General features: G+C 47.6%; 1 protein-coding gene across 4 annotated transcripts; it reads left to right on the top strand.

Annotated features, from left to right (window-relative positions):
* Positions 1 to 394: 394 nt before the first annotated feature.
* On the top strand, positions 395 to 22,402 carry SLC7A7 (solute carrier family 7 member 7). 4 transcript variants are annotated; one of them, XM_030187667.1, is made up of 11 exons: positions 4,158 to 4,276; positions 4,419 to 4,524; positions 6,629 to 7,208; positions 16,585 to 16,710; positions 17,428 to 17,572; positions 18,065 to 18,188; positions 19,230 to 19,333; positions 19,464 to 19,560; positions 20,135 to 20,284; positions 21,413 to 21,596; positions 21,882 to 22,402. In XM_030187667.1, exons 3-11 carry the CDS (start codon positions 6,683 to 6,685, stop codon positions 21,974 to 21,976), a joined length of 1,551 nt encoding a protein of 516 aa, XP_030043527.1. In that variant the 5' UTR covers positions 4,158 to 4,276; positions 4,419 to 4,524; positions 6,629 to 6,682; the 3' UTR covers positions 21,977 to 22,402. The 4 variants fall into 4 exon arrangements, with proteins under 4 accessions (XP_030043528.1, XP_030043527.1, XP_030043526.1 ...); XM_030187668.1 differs by lacking the exons at positions 4,158 to 4,276; positions 4,419 to 4,524 and adding an exon at positions 395 to 466; XM_030187666.1 differs by lacking the exon at positions 4,419 to 4,524.
* The last annotated feature ends 463 nt before the right edge of the window (positions 22,403 to 22,865 follow it).

Raw genomic sequence — 22,865 nt, 5'->3', positions numbered from 1 at the left:
ATCCATACAAAAGTTTGACAACAAACATCAGTAGCTTAAATTGAATTCTCGCCTGAGCCTGTAGCCAGTGAAATTTAATCGAAAATGGGGTGGCATGATCAATAGATCTGTTCCCCCCCCCCCCACAAAAAAAATATGTGGTGCAAGTCCCATATTGCACCATGATGGGGTGGTCAGAAATCCTGGACTGTTGCAAAATCTCCATCCTGGAACTGAGTAAAAACAAGAAACCCAATGTCTGAGCCCCAGTGAGCCTAAGGGACATGTGTGGTTCTGTTGGAACTAAGCACCCGTCCTGAGATGGAGAGGACCAGGAGCCCTGGAGTTAACCTTACCCCCTGTGTCTTCCTCCGCCCCTCTATCGCGTGTGCTTTTAAAGTTTGCCCTAATCAGCTCATTTAGACTCATTCAAGCCCCAGAGCTCTCACACTCCTGCTGGCACCTAGAAGACACCCACTTCCCCCAGGTAAGAAGCAGGCCTGAAAAGTGGGGGTGGGTGGAGGGTTTCCCCCCTGTTTACGTCCAAGTTGTGTCTGTGCGTCAGTGGAGAATGTAAGATATTTTTGTTTTATTGTTTTTTTTGCTCTCCTAAGTTTCCCCTGCCTTGTTGCAACATTTAAACAAACAACCCCTCCCCTCTCTTCTGTATTGTTTCACAGGGGATTTTGTAGTATTTGTGTTTCCTGGACTGTAAATATCTCTTTCCTTTTTGCTAAGGAAACAGGTCGAAGGGATCGATGTGATGCGGGCAAACTCGGGGGCAGCAAAGGGACCATTCTTCCTTCCCTTTTTTTTTAAAATTCTGCTGGTGTCAAGTTTTTCCAGCCCCGGTAATAACGAGAAACGGATCGTGCTGTGCTGAAAAGCTGCTGGGTGACAGCCCTGCTTGTTTACCAGATACTTCTAAATCCTTTTAAACAGAACCCGAATAAATGTTATACAGTCTGTCAACAAAAAAATGACGAGGAAGATGAGGGAAAGGGATAAGAGAAACCCTTTCTCACCTGCATTCCAGCAATTGCCCGGCTCCTAGGTGACCTTGACTCCTCCTGTTGTGTCTCCCTGAAACCCTCTCGCTATCCCCCATAAAGGGAATCTCCTGAATACAACATTTTTAAAAATTGAACCCTTATTATCATCAGGACAGAGAAAGAAGGAAATGCCCCCTCCCACACCAAAACCAGTTTATTGCCCCTTCTGCTGCGTCTCTTGTTTTTAAGTATTTTAATTCTTTGGTGGGTTAACCCTGACGAGCATAAGCTCTTGGAGGTAGGGGTGACATCACGAGGATGGTAAATTGAAGTGTGTCACCCTCGCTTTCTCCAGTGACTTGAAGGTGTGTTTTTCAAGTTTCCAAGTTTATTTATACTTGATATACCTATCGCCTTAGGGAATTCCATCAAGGTGGTTTACAAATCAGTAACAGAAATGAGCAACAATATAGAAAGAATAAAATACAGAGGACGAGAGTAGATGTTAGGTCTAGGAGAACAGCAAAGGAAGGCACCATCACTGGGCCCCATTTCAGATTTAGGGGCTGTTCTGCTGGGTTTTAGGGCTACCGCGTGGCAAAACAGCGCCACGGTATTGTTCTGATCAGCATGTGCCGATCCCCGTGCTGGAAAATAGAAATTATTTTCTGGGGGGGGGGGGGGGGGGTAGACATGCCCTGCACTAATCGGGTAGCACGAGTACATTACTGCACGCTACCCGATTGGTGCAGGAGTAACGCGGGATCTCTTACCGCCATCTAAATAGGTGTCGTAAGGGCTTCCAGCGGTGATGTCTGCACGCTAATTGGGAAATTAGAACAAGTACCCACAAAAAAGAGGATTGTGAAAAATTACAAGCGGACTTTACGAGACTGGGCATCTAAATGGCAGATGACGTTTAATGTGAGCAAGTGCAAAGTGATGCATGCGGGAAAGAGGAACCCGAATTATAGCTACGTCATGCAAGGTTCCACGTTAGGAGTCACGGACCAAGAAAGGGATCTAGGTGTCGTTGTTGATGATACGTTAAAACCTTCAGCTCAGTGTGCTGCTGTGCCTAAGAAAGCAAATAGAATGTTAGGTATTATTAGGAAAGGAATGGAAAACAAAAATGAGGATGTTATAATGCCTTTGTATCGCTCCATGGTGCGACCGCACCTCGAATATTGTGTTCAATTCTGGTCGCTGCATCTCAAAAAAGATATAGTGGAATTAGAAAAGGTGCAGAGAAGGGCGACGAAAATGATAAAGGGGATGGGACGACTTCCCTATGAGGAAAGGCTAAAGCAGCTAGGGCTCTTCAGCTTGGAGAAAAGGTGGCTGAGGGGAGATATGATAGAGGTCTATAAAATAATGAGTGGAGTTGATCGGGTAGATGTGAAGCGTCTGTTCACGCTTTCCAAAAATACTAGGACTAGGGGGCATGCGATGAAGCTACAATGTAGTAAATTTAAAACGAATCGGAGAAAATTTTTCTTCACTTAACGTGTAATTAAACTTTGGAATTTGTTGCCAGAGAATGTGATAAAGGTGGTTAGCTTAGCGGAGTTTAAAAAAGGTTTGGACGGCTTCCTAAAGGAAAAGTCCATAGACCGTTATTAAATGGACTTGGGGAAAATCCACTATTTCTGGGATAAGCAGTATAAAGTGTTTTGTATATTTTTTGGGATCTTGCCGGGGTATTTGTGACCTGGATTGGCCACTGTTGGAAACAGGATGCTGGGCTTGATGGACCTTTGGTCTTTCCCAGTATGGTAATACTTATGTACTTATGTGAGGAGTTCAGTGTAAATGTCTAAATAATCAACACAATGTATTAAAATTCCAGATATTCCTTTATTCTCAAATATTATCTTCTAAGAACGCTGCATGAAAGAATTGGGGTTTGATAAGATGCAATGTGATCACACAAATATGCGATACCATCTTGTTTGATGGTATAAGAAAGCTGATTCATGGCTCCTGATGAAGCATGTAAAGTGAAACAGGTTTGGCCACCGTCGAGCCATAGCTTAAATGCTCAACTATTTTTTTTATATATACAAAAGAAGATAATATTTGAGCATAAAGGAATATCAGGAATTTTAATTCATCGTGTTGATTATTTAAACATTTACACTGGACTCTTCACTTGTTGAAATTAGAACAAGGCCATTACAAAAAAACAAAACAAAACCCGAATGCGGCTATTTTTCAGCTGTGCTTGAAAATGACCAGAGTGCTTGGCAAACCCACACGCTAATTCCAGTTCTGGCCGCTTTCTAGCGCAGCTTATTCAAAGGATCCCTAATTTTCTGATCTACCCCATCCTGTGGCTTTATCCTGAGGGTCCCAGAGTGTTTAGAAACTGGATATCTTGGGTAAGATGCAAAACTTAATTACTGGGGGAAATATTTTTGTTCTTGTGGGTATGTTTGTTTTCTAAACGGTGATGCAAAGCTTCTGTTATGGACATGTGTTTTTATGTGTTTATTATTTTGTATGGCTCAGTGTTACAAGTGGAAGATTTGTTGTTTTGATTGTTGGATGGGTGTTTTTCACTTGTCTTAGTTTTTGGGCAAAGATAGGATTTAGAATTGAAATTGGTCTAACAAGATCTGTCTTTCCTCCCCCTTCCCTCACTGTTTTTTTTTTAAACTGAGGATTTTGTTAGGATTTGGAAGAGAGTGAGAGAAACAGGTTTTTAAGTCAGTCACCAGATTCCTGTGAGTTTTGGCTAATCCACAGGGTCAATTTGGGTTAATGCTGCTGAAGCCCCTGGTGGGTGCCTGCCGGGTGAGAAGCTTGCACTGCCAGTGTCCCCTGGTGGGGGTGCTGCCAGGTAGGAAGCTCATGCTGCCAGGCAGGCTGCTCTGTTGGGGTCACCCTGGAGGGCACTGCTAGAGTTTCCTGGTGTGGACACTGCTGGGGTGCTCTGGTGGGGGGCGTTGCCGGGGTCCCCTGGTGGGGGCGCTTCTGCTGCATGGCAACCTTGTGCTTTCGAAGTCCCCTGTGGCAGTGCCAAGTTTGTGGTTTGTACAGAAGGATCGTTTTCTTCCTCTAGATAAAAAAAAAAAAACCTCTTATCCGGGAACTTGCTGAGCGAAGCCTTCAGGGTTGAGGGTTCTGTTATTTCTCTTCTTTCGAAATGGTTGGGTCAGCGTACCTTGGACTCCCAGATGACTCAACTCCTCCCCTCCTTCTGTGCCTGCTCCTTGAGACTCTCAGGCTGTCTCATCTTCCTCTTCCACAGTTATCCCTGGAGGGAGGCTGACAGACTGTGAACCTGGTGTGAACCTGGAATAGTGAGTGTTAACTCTCTCTCTCTCTTTCCTTCCTTCCCCAGTCACTTCTCTCTGCCTGTCCGCTCTTCCTCTCTGTTCTCCTGGTCACTTTCACTTTCATCTGACCCTATTGCTCTTTCCTTGTCTCTTTTTTGTCTTTCAGCCACCTGTACTGTCTGTCATATCTTTATTTTCTCACTGTCTCTGCCTGTCTCAGAGGAAAGGGACTTCATCAGATCCACCCCCCACCCAAGACTTCTGTTTAGGTGGTTAGTGACCTGACTTCCTTGGTAATCCCTGGGAGGTAAAGAGCAGCACAAGTTACCTCTCTGTTCTGCACCTCAACCCCTCTTCCATCCCCAGCCCCTCCCCAGCCTGGGTATCTCGTATCAGGTTTATAATTAATTTCTTGATTAGCTTGCAGGGCTGGAATGTTCCACACATCAGCAAATATTAATGATCTTGGATAACTGAGAAGTCAAAGGTTAGAGAAGGGGGGTGTCTAAGAAGCTGCAATATCTTAGCAGTGTCAGGAGGCCCAGGGTCTGTCCCCTGGGGTCTGCATAAGGAAGTACGCCTCAGGAGACCCTCTCCAGTCACTATACAATACACAGGGGACAGGATCTGGGTCTGTCCCTTGAGGTCTGCATAAGGAAGTACCACTAGAGACCCCTCCCCAGTCGCTTTATCATTATTTTGTGCAGGGGGAGGGTCTGCTTAAGGAAGAACTCTCTGGAGACCCCCTCCCCAGTCACTTTCTCACCATTTTGTGCAGGGGAGGGTCTGCTTAAGGAAGAACTCTCTGGAGACCCCCTCCCCAGTCGCTTTATCATTATTTTGTGCAGGGGGAGGGTCTGCTTAAGGAAGAACTCTCTGGAGACCCCCTCCCCAGTCGCTTTATCATTATTTTCTACAGGGGGAGGGTCTGCTTAAGGAAGAAATCGCTGGAGACCCCCTCCCCAGTCAAGTTATCACCATATTTTGCAGGGGGAGGGTCTGGGGTCTATCCCCTGGGTTCTGCATAAGTAAGTTATCACTGTTTTATACAGGGGTCAGAGTGTGAGGTTGTCCCTAGAGAAGGCTTGTCCAACCTTTTCCTAGCAGGGGTCATGACTTGTGTTTTGTAACATTTGGAGGGACAAAACACGCACCATTGTATTTTACCTCATGTTTCGTCAAACAGTGGCAAATACGACAGTGTATCATCTCCTCCCCAGCTTTCACCCACTCTTGCTTTCAGTCATGTAATCCTCCAGACCACCCAGTCTCTTGCTCATAACTCCCCAGTTTCTCTCCCTCGTGTAACCACCCCCAAGCCTTCACCGAGTCTGTCTCCCTCATGTAACCCCCCCGCCTTCATCCAGTCTCTCTCCCTCATGTAACCCCCCCCCCCGCCTTCATCCAGTCTCTCTCCCTCATGTAACCCCCCCTGCCTTCATCCAGTCTCTCTCCCTCATGTAACCCCCCCCGCCTTCATCCAGTCTCTCTCCCTCATGTAACCCCCCCGCCTTCATCCACTCTCCCTCATGTAACCCCCCCGCCTTCATCCACTCTCTCTCCCTCATGTAACCCCCCCGCCTTCATCCAGTCTCTCTCCCTCATGTAACCCCCCCGCCTTCATCCAGTCTCTCTCCCTCATGTAACCCCCCCCCGCCTTCATCCAGTCTCTCTCCCTCATGTAACCCCCCTGCCTTCATCCAGTCTCTCTCCCTCATGTAACCCCCCCCCACCTTCATCCAGTCTCTCTCCCTCATGTAACCCCCCCGCCTTCATCCACTCTCCCTCATGTAACCCCCCCGCCTTCATCCACTCTCTCTCCCTCATGTAACACCCCCCCCCGCCTTCATCCACTCTCTCTCCCTCATGTAACCCCCCCTGCCTTAACCCAGTCTCTCTCCCTCATGTAACCCAGTCTCTGTTATTTGTGTAACTCCCCCAGCCTTCACCTAGTCTCTCTTATTCATGTAACCCCCCCTCCCCCCCAACCTTCACCCAGTTTATTTTCCCTCACTTGGCTTTGGCTGCAGGAGAAACACTGGGATTCCATCTTCTCAACCATGACGACTCTCTGCAAGTTTAAGCCATGCTGTGTCGGAAGTTCAGGTTAGTCTCACGGTTTCAAGTCTTGTGACACTTGATACTGTGAGATCAACACAAACTTCCAGCATCGCCTATAGCGATCTGAGTCACGGCGGGGAAGCAGGAATCCCGCTGAAAGCACCAGAAGAACTGCCAAGCTTCCAAGGGCCAGAAAAAAGCACTTGGTGGGCCAGTTTCTGGCCCACGGGCCGTAGGATGGACAAGCCTGCCCTAGAGTCTCTCTTGCTTGTGAGGTCCTTCCCTCCATGATATAACCCTTCCTGTGTCTTTTAGCCTTCGATGCAGTTCTGCTGGTGACCTGAACATTGACCTCTCTCCCTCTCCACCATGTCGAACCCTGCTAAATATTCGGCAGCTCCAACTGAGTCGTCCCCCTCACCCCCAGGGAGCCTCGCCAACGGGACCACCGAGGGCTCTCGTTCCTCTACAGATGACTCTGGCTCCATGAAACTGAAGAAGGAGATTTCCCTGCTGAACGGTGTGTGTCTCATTGTGGGAAATATGATTGGCTCGGGTATCTTTGTCTCTCCCAAAGGCGTGCTGATGTACAGTTCCTCCTATGGGCTCTCGCTGGTCGTCTGGGCAGTTGGGGGGCTTTTCTCCGTCTTCGGGGCCCTCTGCTATGCTGAACTGGGGACCACCATCAAGAAGTCTGGAGCTAGCTACGCCTACATCTTGGAGGCCTTTGGTGGCCCTTTGGCCTTCATCCGTCTCTGGACCTCCCTCCTCCTCATTGAACCCACCAGCCAAGCCATCATTGCCATCACCTTCGCCAACTACATGGTGCAGCCCATCTTCCCCAGCTGTGGGTCGCCCTATGCCGCCAACCGCCTGATTGCTGCAGCCTGTATCTGTGAGTATACTGGAGATCTGCCCTCCAAATCAGTCCTATAAGGGTTGGTGCTGGCAGCAAAAATTCAAGAAAGGCTGGGACGGGCACAGGGGATCCTCAGTGGTAGGGGGGAGTGAGGGGTAAAGGCTGGGACGGGCACAGGGGATCCTCAGTGGTAGGTGGGAGTGGGGGGGGGGGTGAAATCTGGGACATGCATAGAGGATCCTCAGCGGTGGGGGAGTGAGGGGTAAAGCCTGTGACAGGCACAGAGGATTCTCAATGGTAAGTGGGGTTGAGGGGTGAAGCCTGGGACAGGCACAGAGGATCCTCAGTGGCGGGGGAGTGAGGGGTAAAGCTACTCTTTAGGGTTCCAGAATCTTGTTACTCTTGGGTTTCTTCCAGGTACTTGTGACCTGGCTTGGCCACTGTTTGGAAAACAGGATACTGGGCTAGATGGACCATTGGTTTGACCCTGTATGGTTACTCTTATGCTCTTATTACACTCGTGGTGGAAAGTGTCAGCTCCCCAAAACCTACTGTACCCACATATAGGTGACACCTGCAGCCATAAGGGCTATTATAGTGGTGTATAGCTGGGTACGGTAGGTTTTTTGTGGATTTTGAAGGGCTCACCATACACCTGGTGGGGGGGTGGAGGGTAACGGTGAGATGTGTACCTGGGACCTTTTATGTGAACTCCACTGCAGCGCCCCCTAGAGTGCCCCACTGGTCTACTGGGATGTCTGTGTGGCCAGTCTACTAAGAATGCTGGCTCCGTCTACATCCCAGTGGCTTGATTTTTGCGCCTTTTCACTTGGACATACTAAGCACAACAACATCTAAGAAATGGCCGTCTTCAGAGAAAAAAAAGATAAAGATGTTTTTCTCGTTTGAAAACTGGATTTCTGGATGTTTTCAGCAAAACGTCCAAAGTCGGATTTAGACGAAATGCCCCTCCACGTGCGGTCTAGGTGAACTTTTGCTGTTAACGCCTGTACCCTCGCTGGTTACACACTTACCTTAATATCACTTCACCGCTCCTTCCCTGTCTCCCCGGGGCCACATGCAGTGGTGACACGGCAAAGGGTCTCTGAACCCCCCGGCACACTGTGCTGCAAAAGTCCAGCTAGTTCCCCCTGATGTGAACAGGAGGTCTCTGCTCGGGGGTTCAGAGACCCCTTGCCGCCCCTCTTTCTTGTTTTAAGTGCCATTACTGCTCCAAATCAGAGGCTTTGGGTGGGGGGAGGGTGGCAGAAAGTGCCCCCAGGTGCTCTGGGTGACTACCTAATTCACTTAATGGAAACATCAGCCTGGCAGCCCTGTGACAGACACAGCAAGTGCGACTGGCTGCTCACGTCCTCCCCCCTCCATATCTTCCAGCTTAATTTCTTTACCTCTGCCCCAGTCTCTGTCTTTTTATATCTCTCTGTCTGGGCATCCCCTTATCTCCTCTGCACCTCTCTCTCTGTCTGTTTTGCTGGCTGTCTGTCTCTCTGTGTCCCTCTCAAGGAGCCCCCCCCCCCCACTCCTGTTGCTTTCTGTAAGAGAATGACCCAAGATAAATTATGCAGCTCCCTCCCCCCCCCCAAGAGAAAGCTAGTCATTGCTGTAGTAGGGATGTCGGCTAAGACATCCCTAGGAGGTGTCTTACAGAAAGGGAGATGAGGGCAGGTCATGGATGCAGAACATGCCCTGCTATGGCCTGTGGAACTGGTTTTGGCTAAGCAATGTTTTCTGTCTGGTCTGTTTTTTGTCTCTCCATCAGTCACATGTCCCTGGTCTTGGCAGGAGGGGGAGAGAGGGGGCCGGAAGTGGGGAATGAGCAGAACTCAGCTGATAGCAGAAAAGCTTCCTCAGCACGTTGCCACCTACCCTCTGTGTCTAAGCTGCTTGTCTGTGTGGAGAATTACTTAATAACACGGATAGCTCTCCTCTTCCCCTCCTCCCACCATGAGAGAAAAAGAGAACAAGTTTGTACATGCAGATATCTGCAGTGTGCTCGATCACGCTGCAGGGCACGTGATGTCATGTCACCACTAGAATGTCACACAGCAGGGCTCCAGAGCACCGAGGGGCATGTGATGTCATCACTTTACTGTCCCATCACAGCGATCCAGCGCTCGGAGGTGCTTGTGATGTCACTGTATTGTCACACTGCAGGGATCCAGGGCACAGAGGGGCATATGATGTCATCACTGCATTGTCACACTGCAGGGATCCAGAGCACCGAGGGGCATGTGATGTCATCACTGTACTGTCAGATCACAGGGATCCAGCGCTCTGAGGTGCTTGTGATATACCGTTACAGTGTAGGGCTCCAGAGTTCTGAGGTGATACGACATCAGTGTGGTGGGAAGTTGCGGCAGCCATTTTGACTGAGGAGTCAGCATGGGCAGGTGCGACTAAAGATCACTCCTGTCCTAACTAGGCCATTAGACCCCCCCACCAGGGTTTGTAAGGTAGGCCCAGGGTGGGGGGAAGGAGGCTATGGTTGGGGGGGGGGGGGTCGATTTTTGTTCAGAGGGATTGGGAGGCCACTTTTGTTTGGGGGTGGGTAGGTGGAGCAGTGCCTGCTTTTGTTTTTAGAGGGGGAGTGGGGGCTGCTTTTGTTTGGAGGGGGGAGGGATATTCCTGCTGAAAATGCACCAGCATTTTCGACTGAAACCAAATCATGGCTGAATTTGAATTTGTGGCCGGGGTCAGTGCAAGAATTAAAATCAAAACTAAAATTTGGTCGACCTGTATTGCACCCAATACTCGAGGTTATGGTCTCACCATGGAGTTGATACATGGGGCAGAGTAATATTCTCCGACTTATTCTGTCTTCCTTTCCTAATAATTCTTAAGGCAGAGGGTTTCAACATATCATCAACGATGACACCTAGATCCTTTTTCCTGAGTGGTGACTCCTAATGTGGAACCTTGCATGACATAGCTATAATTCGGGTTCCTCTTTCCCACATGCATCACTTTGCACTTGCTCACATTAAACGTCATCTGCCATTTAGCCGCCCAGTCTCCCAGTCTCTTAAGGTCCTCTTGTAATTTTTCACAATCCTGTCGCGAGTTAACGACTTTGATTAACTTTGTGTCATCAGCAAATTTAATTACCTCGCTAGTTACTCCCATCTCTAGATCATTTATAAATATGTTAAAAAGCAGCGGTCCCAGCACAGACCCCTGTGGAACCCCACTATCTACCCTTCTCCATTGAGAATACTGACCATTTAACCCTATTCTCTGTTTTCTATCTTTTAACCAGTTCTTAATCTACAATAGGACACTATATTTTCTTTACTACACGCCCTTTCGTTTCTGAGCACACTACCAGAACCCTCATCCCCACACTCTTATCACCTCTCACTTAGACTATTGCAACTTGCTTCTCACAGGTCTCCCACTGAGCCATCTCTCTCCCCTTCAATCTGTTCAAAATTCTGCTGCACGACTAATATTCTGCCAGCGTCGTTATGCTCATATTAGCCCTCTCCTCAAGTCACTTCACTGGCTTCCTACCCGTTTCCGCATACAGTTCAAACTCCTCTTATTGACCTATAAGTGCATTCACTCTGCAGCTCCTCAGTACCTCTCCACTCTCCTCTCTCCCTACATTCCTCCCCCGGAACTCCGTTCACTGGGTAAATCTCTCTTACCTGCACCTTTCTCCTCCACCGCTGACTCCAGACTCCGTTCCTTTTATCTTGCTGCACCATATGCCTGGAATAGACTTCCTGAGCCAGTACGTCAAGCTCCATCTCTGGCCGTCTTCAAATCTAAGTTAAAAGCCCACCTTTTTGATGCTGCTTTTAACTCCTAACCCTTATTCACTTGTTCAGAACCCTTATTTTATCATCCTCACTTTAATATTCCCTTATCTCTTGTTTGTTTTGTCTGTCTGTCCTAATTAGATTGTAAGCTCTGTCGAGCAGGGACTGTCTCTTCATGTTCAAGTGTATAGTGCTGCATACGTCTAGTAGCGCTTTAGAAATGATAAGTAGTAGTAGTACCTCCTATCCCATGACTTTCCAATTCTCTCTGGAGTCTTTCGTGAGGTACTTTTTCAAATGCCTTTTGAAAATTCAGATACACAATATCGACCAGGTCATCTTTATTCATTTAATCTCTCTGCTATGGCCTTGTCTTTCCTGAGTACCCTTTTTACCCCTTGGTCATCTAGCGGCCCAACCAGGGGCGTAGCCAGACAACAGATTTTGGGTGGGCCTAGGCAAGAAGTAGGTGGGCACCAAGTGTTCTCCCTCCCCCCAACCACCACCCAAAAATATCTCAGCTGCTGGGAAAACGCTTCTTTCCACCTTGGCAGTCTGCAGCAGGCATGCACTGAAAACTGAGCATGCGCAGTTGCCGTTATTGTGGAGAGTAGAATTTTGTTACGATCAGGGGAAAGTCCTCAGCTGGCAGAGCTTGGGATCTCCACCAGCTACCGCTAACACTACTGTTGGGTGGGCCTGAGCCCTAAGTGGGTGGGCCCTGGCCCACCCCGGCCCACCTGTGGCTACGCCACTGGGCCCAACTGATTCTTTCACCGGCTTCTTGTTTCTAATATACTTAAAAAAAAAAAAAAAAAAGATTTTACTCTGTTATTTTGTCCAACACAATCTCCTTTTCAAAGTCTCTCTTTGTCTTCCTTCCTCTTTTTTTTTTTTTTTTAATACGTGGAAAGGGAATTGGGACTTGATATACTGCCTTTCTGTTCCGGGGCAGAGGGAGCATGGAAACGAACGACGCTGACTGGCGCGCGGCACCCGGGGGGGGGGGGGGGTTCTTTCGCCGGGGTGGGGGGTTGTCCCTTTGCTGGGGGCGGGGCACATCGGCAATCCACCCCGGGTGTCAACGCCCCTCGGAACGCCACTGCATCTGGTGCTTATATACGGACTACTAAAGTATACATTTTATTTATATTAAGAGTTTGCTTATGGACACTTTTATTCAGATAACTTGGGAATTAATTGTATTCCCTGCTCTGTATTTAAATTCACCTGGGCTACCGTAGGTCTTGCCACAACCTCTTTTATCGACATTTTCTTAATATCCCGTATTTCTTACATACATCATTCTGAATCGTGCTCTCCTGAGTGACTGTTTTTAAACTAGATCATGAGGGGAAACCATTTGCTTTTTGTGTGTTAGCTCTATAACTCAAAAAAAGTGGAGGTGGAATCTCAAAACCCAAGTAACACAACAAATGACCCACTCGGTTCAAGAAATGAGTAGACGTGAAAACAATAGATGTCTTATTATAAAGAAGGAAAAGCCTCAAAGGAGCTCCTGACCATAAAGGTCTAGTGGGCTACTGGCGATCAATATGATGTGTCCTTATCATAGGCTTAAAAACCTTCTTATTAAAGACATTCAAAAACAAGTCCAAAAACCGCTGTGTTAAGCGCCTTCCAAGTCAAATCATTCAAGTGTTCTACTCAAGATTCAGGCTTGTAACTTGACTTATACATAGTCGTTCACATAGACAGTCGCCTCCGCTTAAACCCACAGTTCGCACTGCTATGATCTCTGTGTGCTGGATCAGTTTCACTATGGAGCACCCCGGACCAACGTTGGCCATCGTTTTGCCCCAATTCCAATGGGTAATGCTGTATCAGGATCCAATCTGACGGGTGGGGGGGGGGGGGGGGGTAGTGGTGTATCAATGACAGCATTCCTAGTACAGATTGCTGTATGACGAAGGTTTTTAAGCCTATGAAGAGGACAGATCATATTGGCCATATCTTAGGTCATATTGATCGCCAGTAGCCCGCTAGACCTTTATGGTCAGGAGCTCCTTGAGGCTTTTCCTTCTTTATAATAAGACATCTATTGTTTTCAGGTCTACTCATTTCTTGAACCGAGTGGGTCATTTGTTGTGTTACTTGGGTTTTGTGTGTTAGCACCAGCGGCCAAGTTCTACGTCCGGCCCTAACAAATATAAGACCCTCTTCTAATGCAATGTTGTCTCATTCAAACATTGATGTTCTAGTAGGCAGCCTGCCTCTGGGGTCCTGAGTGTTGAACTAGGAGCATACAAGCCTAAATTTGGCTTTGAGAACCATTGTGGAATGTGTATCTTTTTAATAAGTAAACTGTACAGTGATAATTTCCCCTACCCTTCTAAATTACGTTTAATACTTGGAATGAAGAACCGTGGAATTTACCCTCTGCTTTCACTCTTATCTCTATCTTTTACGACCTTGTTTATAATCATCGCCCAAAGCTAAACCTCGTCCTTCCCCCCCCCCCCCTACTCGGGACAGTGTTTACCTGAACTTGAGTCACCAGATAACTCCACGTGGGAGGACAACCTGAGCCAGATTGGAATGTTACCCCTTGGCTTGCTGGGACACTTTATGTGGGTTAAATGAAAAGTAATGCCTCCACCTCCATAATTCACCAATAGATGGCAACACTGACATTTTACACGCGTTTGTTCTTTGAAATCTCTTCCTGTACCTTAGTTGGCGAGAAGCGCCTGTGTGAAGAGGCTGTTTTGCCATTGCTTGTGAAATGGAAGCAATGCAGCGAGCTTTAGTCAGTGCAGTTTAAGCAATGTACCGTGATAGAATTTCTGACCGTTGATGGTGATTGTGTAGAAGTGAGCTCCGTGGATTGCAAAGATTGTGGAGAAAGGGCTGATTTGCACGATCAAAAATGAAATGGATGACCTGTGACAGCAATGGACGAGTCTCGCATGAGAAAAGTTGACGAACTCATAAAGGACAACTTGAGGATCACTCAGGCCATGATGCTCAAAACTCTGGCGCTATAGGGAACAGCACTCAAAAACAATGCTCAGATCTAATAGTATGCAAATGATATGCGTGCTGTTAGTTTTTGAGAAAGTAAAAGCGGGCAGATTGTGCCTAGACATGTGCTCAACAGCCCAGGCACAATTCCCCCCCCCCCCCCCCCCCCCACACACACACACAGACGTTTGACAGGCCCGGGCATTTTATTGCAACCGTGAAAACTTTTTGAAAGAACAATTGAGAAGAATTCGGAAGCAGAAGAAGGGGAAATTATGTTGCAACATGACGGCATTAAGGCCTCACACCAGCACTTGGCCATCGCTGGCAGAAAGGTAGGGTGAATGGCGGCGACTCTGTTGAAAAGTGAACGTGTGTAATAAAAGAAGTTTCGAGCATTATTTTCATGTTATTATATTCATTAAAATATCTCAAAGCAAAAGTTATGGAGGTGGAGGCATTACTTTTCATTTAACCCTCGTAGTTCAGCCTTCGTGCAGAAATTAGAATGGTAAGGCCCATAGATGTAATGGGGGCCAAACAAGCCGTGACTCAACCCTGGTGACCTGGAGGTGGGGGATATGGGATTGAAGACGGGACCTGCTCAGTTCACGTCACCAGGGACAGAATGAAGCTGGCCAGGCTTTACCTCTGTCGCGTCTCTGAGTACAGTTTCAATAAATTCAATAGCTATTAAACTCTTTAAATATCTTTCCCACATTGTTCACCTCCTCAAGCCTTGACGGCAGCATTTTCTTAAGAATCGTTCAGTCTGGGCTGGCCTGATTCGACTTCAGATCTGGGTTTGACTCCTGAGTCCAGATTCTGCTCCCTGGGCTGATTAGGACTGCAGCAGAGGTGGTGCTCAAACCCCAGAGGAGAATGTCTCGGGTAGTTATAGAATGGCACCTAGTGGCCAGGCTCAGTGCTGCATGTGTATTTGGATGTAGCTCATGTCTTTTCATTGATAGTTCAAAAGACCTTACATTCGGGGGGGGGGGGGGGGGGGGGGAAATGTAGGTGTTTCCCTGTCCATGGGAGGGCTTTAAGGCAATGGAAAGTGACTTGCCTGCCAGAGGTCACAAGGAGTGCATGGCCAGCCCAAAGTTATCAGATACCCTAGGTGAACCCTTCCCCTCTCTACCTCCCTTCTGAGGGTTGGCCAGCTTCTCATCTCCCCTTCCCTAACCTGACCCCATGTCCAGCATCTCCCCCTTTCCTTTCTCACTGCTGCCCCCTACCTGTTCTGTGCTTCAGCCTGTGCTGAAGTGCCATTTTATCCTGTCCTCCCCTCTGACAGGAAGTCTGCGTGGGGGGAGAGGGGCACCGGACAAAGCGGTGGGATACTCCTTTAATTTTCTATCTGGCCCAGGAGGGAGGTAAGGAACGGCAGAGGCAAACCTAGCAGTGAGCAGAGAAGTGGGGGATTTCTGGGGCGCCAAGTGGCTGGGCCAGCCCTGAAGGAGAGTCGGCAGGATTTGAACCCTGGATTCCCTGCTTCTCAGCATGCAGACTAACAAGTAGGCCATACATCGGCCTGTTCCTGGAGGTAACAGAGGTCTGTGGTCTTTGGCTGAGGAGTGTTGCTTTTATGGCTAGGCTAGGTGGAGAGTTGGTAGGGACAGGGGGGGGGGGGGGGGGGGGAATCTACAAATAGTTAGTGAGGGAGGGCTTGTGCTGGAAGCCCAGTAGAAATCTATTCCAGCTGAGCTGTGCTGGATAAAATTAAATAAAACTGTCTTGAATAGCACAAAAATGTCTCTTGGTAGTGATTCAGCCGATAGGGTCCAGCACTGGAGAGGGCGAGGCCGAGGGCCAGAAGGAGGAAGTCGGCCTCCGATCACAGGGAAGTAACCTCATTCCAAAACTTGTTTTGAGGAAGAGGTTTGCTGTGGAGAGAAAGACACACATTTTTCTATGAACATGCTGATTTGAAATTTTACCTTATGGGCTAGATGCATTTAACCCCTAATTTTATAAATGTGTCGTCCAAAGTTGCGTACAAAAAAATTCTAGAATAGCGTCAATACCAATAATAACAATTATTTGGCTCTTGAGTGTTAATTGGTTTGGCACAATTTGAAGTTACCTGCTCTGGATAAGAAATGACAGTAAATGAAATGCGTAACTGGCCTCCTAAGTCGGTATTCTACCAATTGTGCGTGTAAAATTAATAAAACGCAACTTGCAAAGGGGGTGGGAATCTGCGAAGGGCACGGACGGGTCAGGGGCGTGACTTGCACTTATGCACGGAAGTTACAGAACACGGTCAGTTATGGGCCTGTCTTCGGTTAAGGCAGGAGCTTTACACCAGCCGGTTAGCTGACTAGACTTAGGCGCTTACTTGCGGATTTAACGCTACTGTTCTGTGATGACAATTACATGTGTAATTGTTGATTTAGAAAGTGCTTGACCTGTAGGGAACCCCCCCCTCTTTGTGCTTTCAGCTCTTCCTATTTTGGCCACTGTCGGTTTTTCAGAATTCCAGGGCCTCCACATCCTCCTTGAAGTGTGAGAGACTCTAAACTGGACGCAGTGCTCCCAGAGACTCCAACAAGGCCGAGTTATTTGTATTGAGGCTTGGAATGGAGAAGTGTAATACCACAGTAGTAACCCCCCCCCTTTCCTCTCCTTCCTCTCGCCAGGTCTCTTGACCTTCGTGAACTGTGCCTATGTAAAGTGGGGCACTCGGGTGCAGGACATTTTCACCTACGCCAAGGTGCTGGCTCTCATCGCAGTCATCATCGCAGGCATCGTGAAGATCTGCCAGGGTAAGCATGGGGCAGGGGTGAGAGCGGGACTGGATCTAGGGTAATGAGGGGGTGGGGGATATATGGTGGACAGCGTTGCCAGGCCTTGGGGACAACCTAGAGAGGCTAAGGGTATCGGTATGCATTGAAGTAAAAGGGACAAGGGAGTTCCAAAGTTTGAGAATTTGCAAATTGTTTGTAGAAAATAGTTAAGCGGTGGTTTGGGAGCGGAATAATTATTTTCTGAGAAATAAGGGATAGTGTAGAACAGCGGTTCCCAAACCTGTCGGTCAGGTTTTCAGGATCTCCACAATGAATATTTATGACACAGATTTGCATGCGGTGGAGATTGCAAATCAGTCTCATAAATATTAATTGTGGATATCCTGAAAACCAGACTGGCTTGGTGTATCCCGAGGATTAGGTTGACAACCCCTGATAGAGGGAGGATACCATTTGCACTGATGCAGGGCATGTGCCGGTGTGCATGGAATGAGATGTTAGGGGGGGTCCTTTGTATTGGGGTCTCTGGATACAAGGGTTCTTTCTATATGGTCTGTTGATTGTATTATTTATTTTCTGAACCATATTGACTTAACAGTGTATAAAATGTCCAGAAAAATGAGTTTAGCATGGGGTTAGCAGTGTTTTGGTGAATGAGATGTTTGGGGGGAGGTGGGGGCTGGGGGTTAACAGCGGAGTTTGAGGATAACTCAGTTTCTGCTCTGGCTCTACTAGGACAGTCCGAAAACTTTGAGGATTCTTTTGCTGGCTCTTCCTACAACCCGGGGGACATTGCTCTGGCCCTGTACTCTGCGCTTTTCTCCTACTCTGGCTGGGACACCCTGAACTTCGTCACAGAGGAGATCAAGAACCCAGAGAGGTAAAGTGGAGGAGTGGCCTAGTGGTTAGGGTGATGGACTTTGGTCCTGGGGAACTGAGGAACTGAGTTCAATTCCCGGCACAGGCAGCTCCTTGTGACTCTAGGCAAGTCACTTAACCCTCCATTGCCCGCCGCATTGAGCCTGCCATGAGTGGGAAAGCGTGGGGTACAAATGTAACAAAAAAAAAGCATACAGGATGTTTGTTATATGTGGAGTCTGGAAGGTGAATGATGGACCTTTGGCACCATTCTGTGGTAAAGTGAGGTATTGCCGTAGAGCAATGACTGGATTCTTCTAACCTACTACACATTTCAAGAAAGAAAGCCCATTCTCGGGCATTTCTATTCCTTCCATCTCATCATATCACATGGTGCAGGGAATACAGACGATCCCCAGGCTTTTTTTTTTTAAATCCCTTGTATCACATGATGTGGGGAGTGAAGTATATGATGTCTTCTCTTTCCCTGTGTGTTTGCTCTGATTTCCTGCAGGAATCTTCCCTTAGCCATTGGGATTTCTATGCCTATCGTGACCATTATCTACATTATGACGAACGTAGCATATTACACAGTACTGGATATGAGAGCCATCCTTGCCAGTGATGCTGTCGCCGTGGTAACTGCTTCTGGTCCTCCTTTCGGGAGAGTTATGATTCAGAAAAGGGAAGCTTCAGGGAATACACACTAGGGTGATGGGGGGGGGGGGGGGGGGGGTGTCTGAGCACAGGACAGGACTCCTGTGACATCCTTATAGAGGGACTGATACAGGAATACCTGTGAGAGACGGGCTAGAGGAGCAGGGCCGCCGAGAGGGGGTGGCAAAATTCCCTGGGCTCGGTGTCAGGCCACTGGCACTGCAGTTCCCGGTCTCACCTGCCTGCCTCCACGGTTCTGGGCCCCCTTCAATCAAAGCAGCAATCTCAGATCGCGTCTCTTCTGGCCTTCCCTCCCTCAGACGAGGGCGGGACACAGGGAGGGAAGGCCAGAAGAGACGCGATCTGTGATTGCTGCTTTGAATGAAGGGGGCCCCGAACCGTGGAGGCAGGCAGGTGAGACCGTGGACTGCAGCGGAGGGGGGAGTGACAGGGGGCGGCGGAGGCGGAGCGGCCTTGCCCCAGGCCCGGCCTAGTCTTTCGGCGGCCCTGTAGAGGAGTCCAGGCCACACACAAATTGGGGTGAGACAATGCAAGTTTTGCAAAAAAAAAAAAAAAAAATGAGTAGTGCTTTTAATTAACTAATTGATCAAGATCTCAACTCGCTTCTTTTCTTGCTGTCAGTCCCACTCTTCTGACCTTGATAATCTAGTTCTCTGCAATCTCTGTTCAATGCGAACAAATTTCTCTCATTGAACCTGAGCACTTTTGGGATAATTGTGGGATATAAATGTCATAATAAATAAATAAACATTTAGACCAGTGCCTTAGCAGTTAAAGTAGAAAGACAGATCTTGTGAATGAGGTTCATTCTTTTTGTGATATGTGCAAAACTGACCCATTTGGAGACACCAAGATGCTGGGGCAGCGATGAGAGATGAAGAAGGGAGATTGCCAGGGCTTAAAACTGGGGAGGAGGGGGTGGTGGACTGGGCCACAAATGGATCTTCTCTGGCCAGTCATCCCTCCAGTAACGTTCTGACACTGTCATCTTTTTATTACAGACCTTTGCTGACCAGATTTTTGGCATCTTTAATTGGACCATTCCGCTTGCTGTGGCCCTCTCATGTTTTGGGGGTCTCAATGCCTCAATTTTGGCTGCTTCCCGGTAAGAACTTGGGTGGGTCTACTGCTGCGCGAGTGGCCTTTTTTTATCACACAAATTTTTTTTGGTGGGGGGGGTGGAGTGGGGACCTACATGACCTGACCCCTGGTTTTCATATTCTTTTTCAATTCAGCTTGTTCTTCGTGGGCTCCCGGGAAGGACACCTGCCTAACGCTATCTGCATGATCCATGTCAAGAGGTTTACCCCTGTACCTGCCCTGCTTTTCAACGTACGTGAGGGTGCATTTTAGGGGTGAAATCTCAAAAGGGAAGAACTGTGTAACCTTTTTAGATTGTGGTAGTGTAATAAGGACAGGACTTAAGCTGTCAGTCTCCTTGACCTGCACTTTCTCTCCTGGAAACCATCCCTGTCCTGAGAATCAAAACGATGCCAGTGTTCCTGTAGACCCACCTTCTCTCTTACGACTAGGGTTACCTTATAGCTTTGCAAGTGCGGGAAGAAGGTGAGCTGGCTTCTGTTTCTTCTTTCTGTGACATTTGTTTAAGAAATAGGAGCTACAATTCCCAGCAGCTAGTGGGTGAAAGTAGGACTCTTCTTGTCCTTACAGCCATGGTACATTACTTGTATATCAGCTTTCTTCATAGAGGATGAACTTGGTACATTACTTGTATATCAGCTTTCTTCATAGAGGATGAACTCAGGAATCAACCATTTTTTACTGGAGTAACAACTTTCTCTAGGGAAAATTCTTATGGGGACCAAATCCTGGGTGGAGCTGAGCTGTTTTGTCTCTCTCGGTATCCTGCCAGCTATAAACCTGTGGCTCATTGATTTCTTCGTAGGGAGCCATGGCTCTGATCTACCTCTGTGTGGAAGACATCTTCCAACTCATCAATTACTACAGCTTCAGTTACTGGTTTTTCGTGGGACTGTCCATTGCTGGACAGCTGTATCTGCGCTGGAAGAAGCCTGAGCGTCCTCGGCCCTTGAAGGTAGGACACAAGCTTGACTGGACAGGAGAGATCCAATATGGGAAGGGGCACAAAAAGCAGGAGTTGTAGAGTGGAGAGAGAAACCAGGAGGAGGCAGGAAGAGAAGACAGTGAGGAGGAGGCATGTCACAAAAACAAACAAAAAAAACCAAAAACAAAACAGGATCTATAAGCCATTCTCAAAATTTACAACAAAACCTACCCAAAGCAGCGTACCACTTAGGTCTAGGCAGTATATAAATACCGAAAATAAGTAAAATACAGAAACAGTAAAAATGTAAAACTATCCAACCAACACCTACAACAACACCAAACAAAACAGAACAGAACACCCAACCTAGCATAATGCTTAAAAAAAAAGGTTATCAAAGTGCAGTAACCGGCATACTGCAGAAGAGCGAATCCAGAACTTCAGTACAGATAGTCAAGGGAAATATCCTGAACACAGTATCTTACTTAAGTGTTTGGGACATTCTAGATTACTTAAAGAGCCCATAACCCATGATATGAAGCTGGAGGGGGAAGAAGATTAAGGACATACATTTCTTCTGAGGGGGAAATGGTTGTTTCCTGTATCCAGAACACTGGTATAGGCACAGAGGGTGGAGTTATGAGTAACAGCAACCACATGGGGCAAAGAGCTATGATACGAGTGACACAGTAGGTAGTAGCAGATGGCTATCTGCCACCAAAATACTACACAACACACAAAAAGACTACCTAAGGTCTGGACTGCAAGATGGAGAACATAGCATAGCCAATATTAGAATCAGTAGTCTAGAACAGTAGGGTTACCTAGAACATCATGGTTGTTATGGGCTAGGGATCACTAGTCTGGAATGTCATCTCAGGTTCTGGTTATTCTGCTGAAAGGAGCAAAGCCTCAAAACCAGAATGACTTTTTTTTTTTTTAAGTTATGACCATGCAGGATCTGGAATCAAGATTTTAGAATAGAGGGTGCAAATCAGGGGAGTGGAGGTGCTGGGGAAAGGTTCGTGGTTATCAAGGGAAATGGTCATAGAAGGTAGTATGGAAGAAAGTTGGAGCGTCTTTCTTTCCTTGGGTTTATTGAGATAAGGCATCTTCGTCGCTGGCCTTAAACCCTCTTCTTTCTCTTTGGCTCCCCAGCTCAGCATTGCCTTCCCCATCATCTTCTGCCTTTGCACCATCTTCTTGGTAGCCGTGCCACTCTACAGCGACACCATCAACTCGCTCATCGGGATTGGCATTGCCCTTTCTGGCGTACCTGTCTTCTTCTTGGCTGTGAAAGTACCTGAGCAGAAGAAACCCAGCTGGATCCGTAACACCATTGGTGAGACAGGGAATATTTGTGGTCTCTTCCCGCTAGCTTCACCACTGTCCCTCTTTATTGCTTGCTGGACAGATCCTCCATGGCACACTCAACTTCTCCCTGCTCCCATAGGCCAAAGCGACAAACCTTTCACTGGTGCCCCAGCCTTCTTGTGGTGGGGAAGAACCTTGTTCTTTAGGGATTACTTCTAGGATCAAAAGGGGACTTCAGCCTTTTATCTCATAAGATCCGCTAGTCACCTGAGAGCCAGCAGTCTCTATTAACCCCATGTTCTCTCCTCTGCAGCCTCTGCCACTAAATACATCCAGATCATCTGCTATTCGGTCATCACAGAAATGGATAAGGAAGACGAGACAGAACAGGCCCACAAATCCAGCTGATGGACAACGCCAGGACCGTTATCGGCAACGCAAGGGGCTGTGGACTAGTTTATCTGTAGCCAGTACCAGTGAAAGGCAGCCACAAGCACACTCCACCCATAATTTATTAATTTTCCTATTGTATTTTTTAAATGGTTATATTTGTTTCAAGAAATGTTTTTATGGCCATGTTTCTGGGCTGCAGGGGTGGTTGTAATATTTGATGCTGGGGAGGCACTCAGAAGCGGACTATTTCTGCATGGAAGGAGGGGAGAAAGCAGGTTAATTGGATGAGCCCAGCCGTGTTGTGGTAGAGGAAATAGCCTTTACGTGGGAGAGGAGGGGGGCGGTCCACGCTGTGCCTCGGAGGAGGAGGCCGCCTTTCCTCTGGAATACCGAGCACCAAAGCGAGGAGGTAGGAGTTGATCAATAAAATATAAAACCATTTTCTCCTGGTTTTTGGTACCTGTTTTTCACTTTTTTTTTTTTGTCTGAAATGTAGTTTCTTATGTTGCTTTGTCATATGCTAGGACTGGATCATGATTTTAAATCCCTAAGGAATAGAAGCTGACACAACCTTTACATCTCAATGTTCAAAGCGATTTAACTGGCCAGAAACAGGTCCTGGCTGCTTAAAGCATGGGGTTAACTGTTTAGCATCTCTGGCAAAAACCATCTATTTTTTTTAGGGATCATTCTGGGGACAGAGTCAGCACTGGGCTGGTTAAGTGTCGATATCCAGCACTTAATTGGCCACGGTAATCGCATTAATAGGACTGATTGCCCATAGCAAAGGCAACGGTGATGACTGGGGAGGTCGAGAAGGGTTGTATCGGAGCTACTACTGAAAAAGTTGTCCCAAGGATGATCCAGGGCCCTGTCTATTACAGCCAAGATGGTAGTGGGTGAA

Source organism: Microcaecilia unicolor, chromosome 14 (genome assembly GCF_901765095.1).
Source record: "Microcaecilia unicolor chromosome 14, aMicUni1.1, whole genome shotgun sequence".
NCBI lineage: Eukaryota > Metazoa > Chordata > Amphibia > Gymnophiona > Siphonopidae > Microcaecilia > Microcaecilia unicolor.
This window is presented reverse-complemented; position numbering and strand designations above follow the sequence as displayed.

Bases quoted from the DNA above. Each gene is read 5' to 3' on its own strand.
- SLC7A7 (XM_030187668.1), top strand. From the start codon at position 6,683: ATGTCGAACCCTGCTAAATATTCGGCAGCTCCAACTGAGTCGTCCCCC. The intron at 18,189-19,229 runs GTAACTGCTTCT...TTTTTATTACAG, and splicing joins CCAGTGATGCTGTCGCCGTG to ACCTTTGCTGACCAGATTTT. The intron at 19,334-19,463 runs GTAAGAACTTGG...TTTTCAATTCAG, and splicing joins TCAATTTTGGCTGCTTCCCG to CTTGTTCTTCGTGGGCTCCC.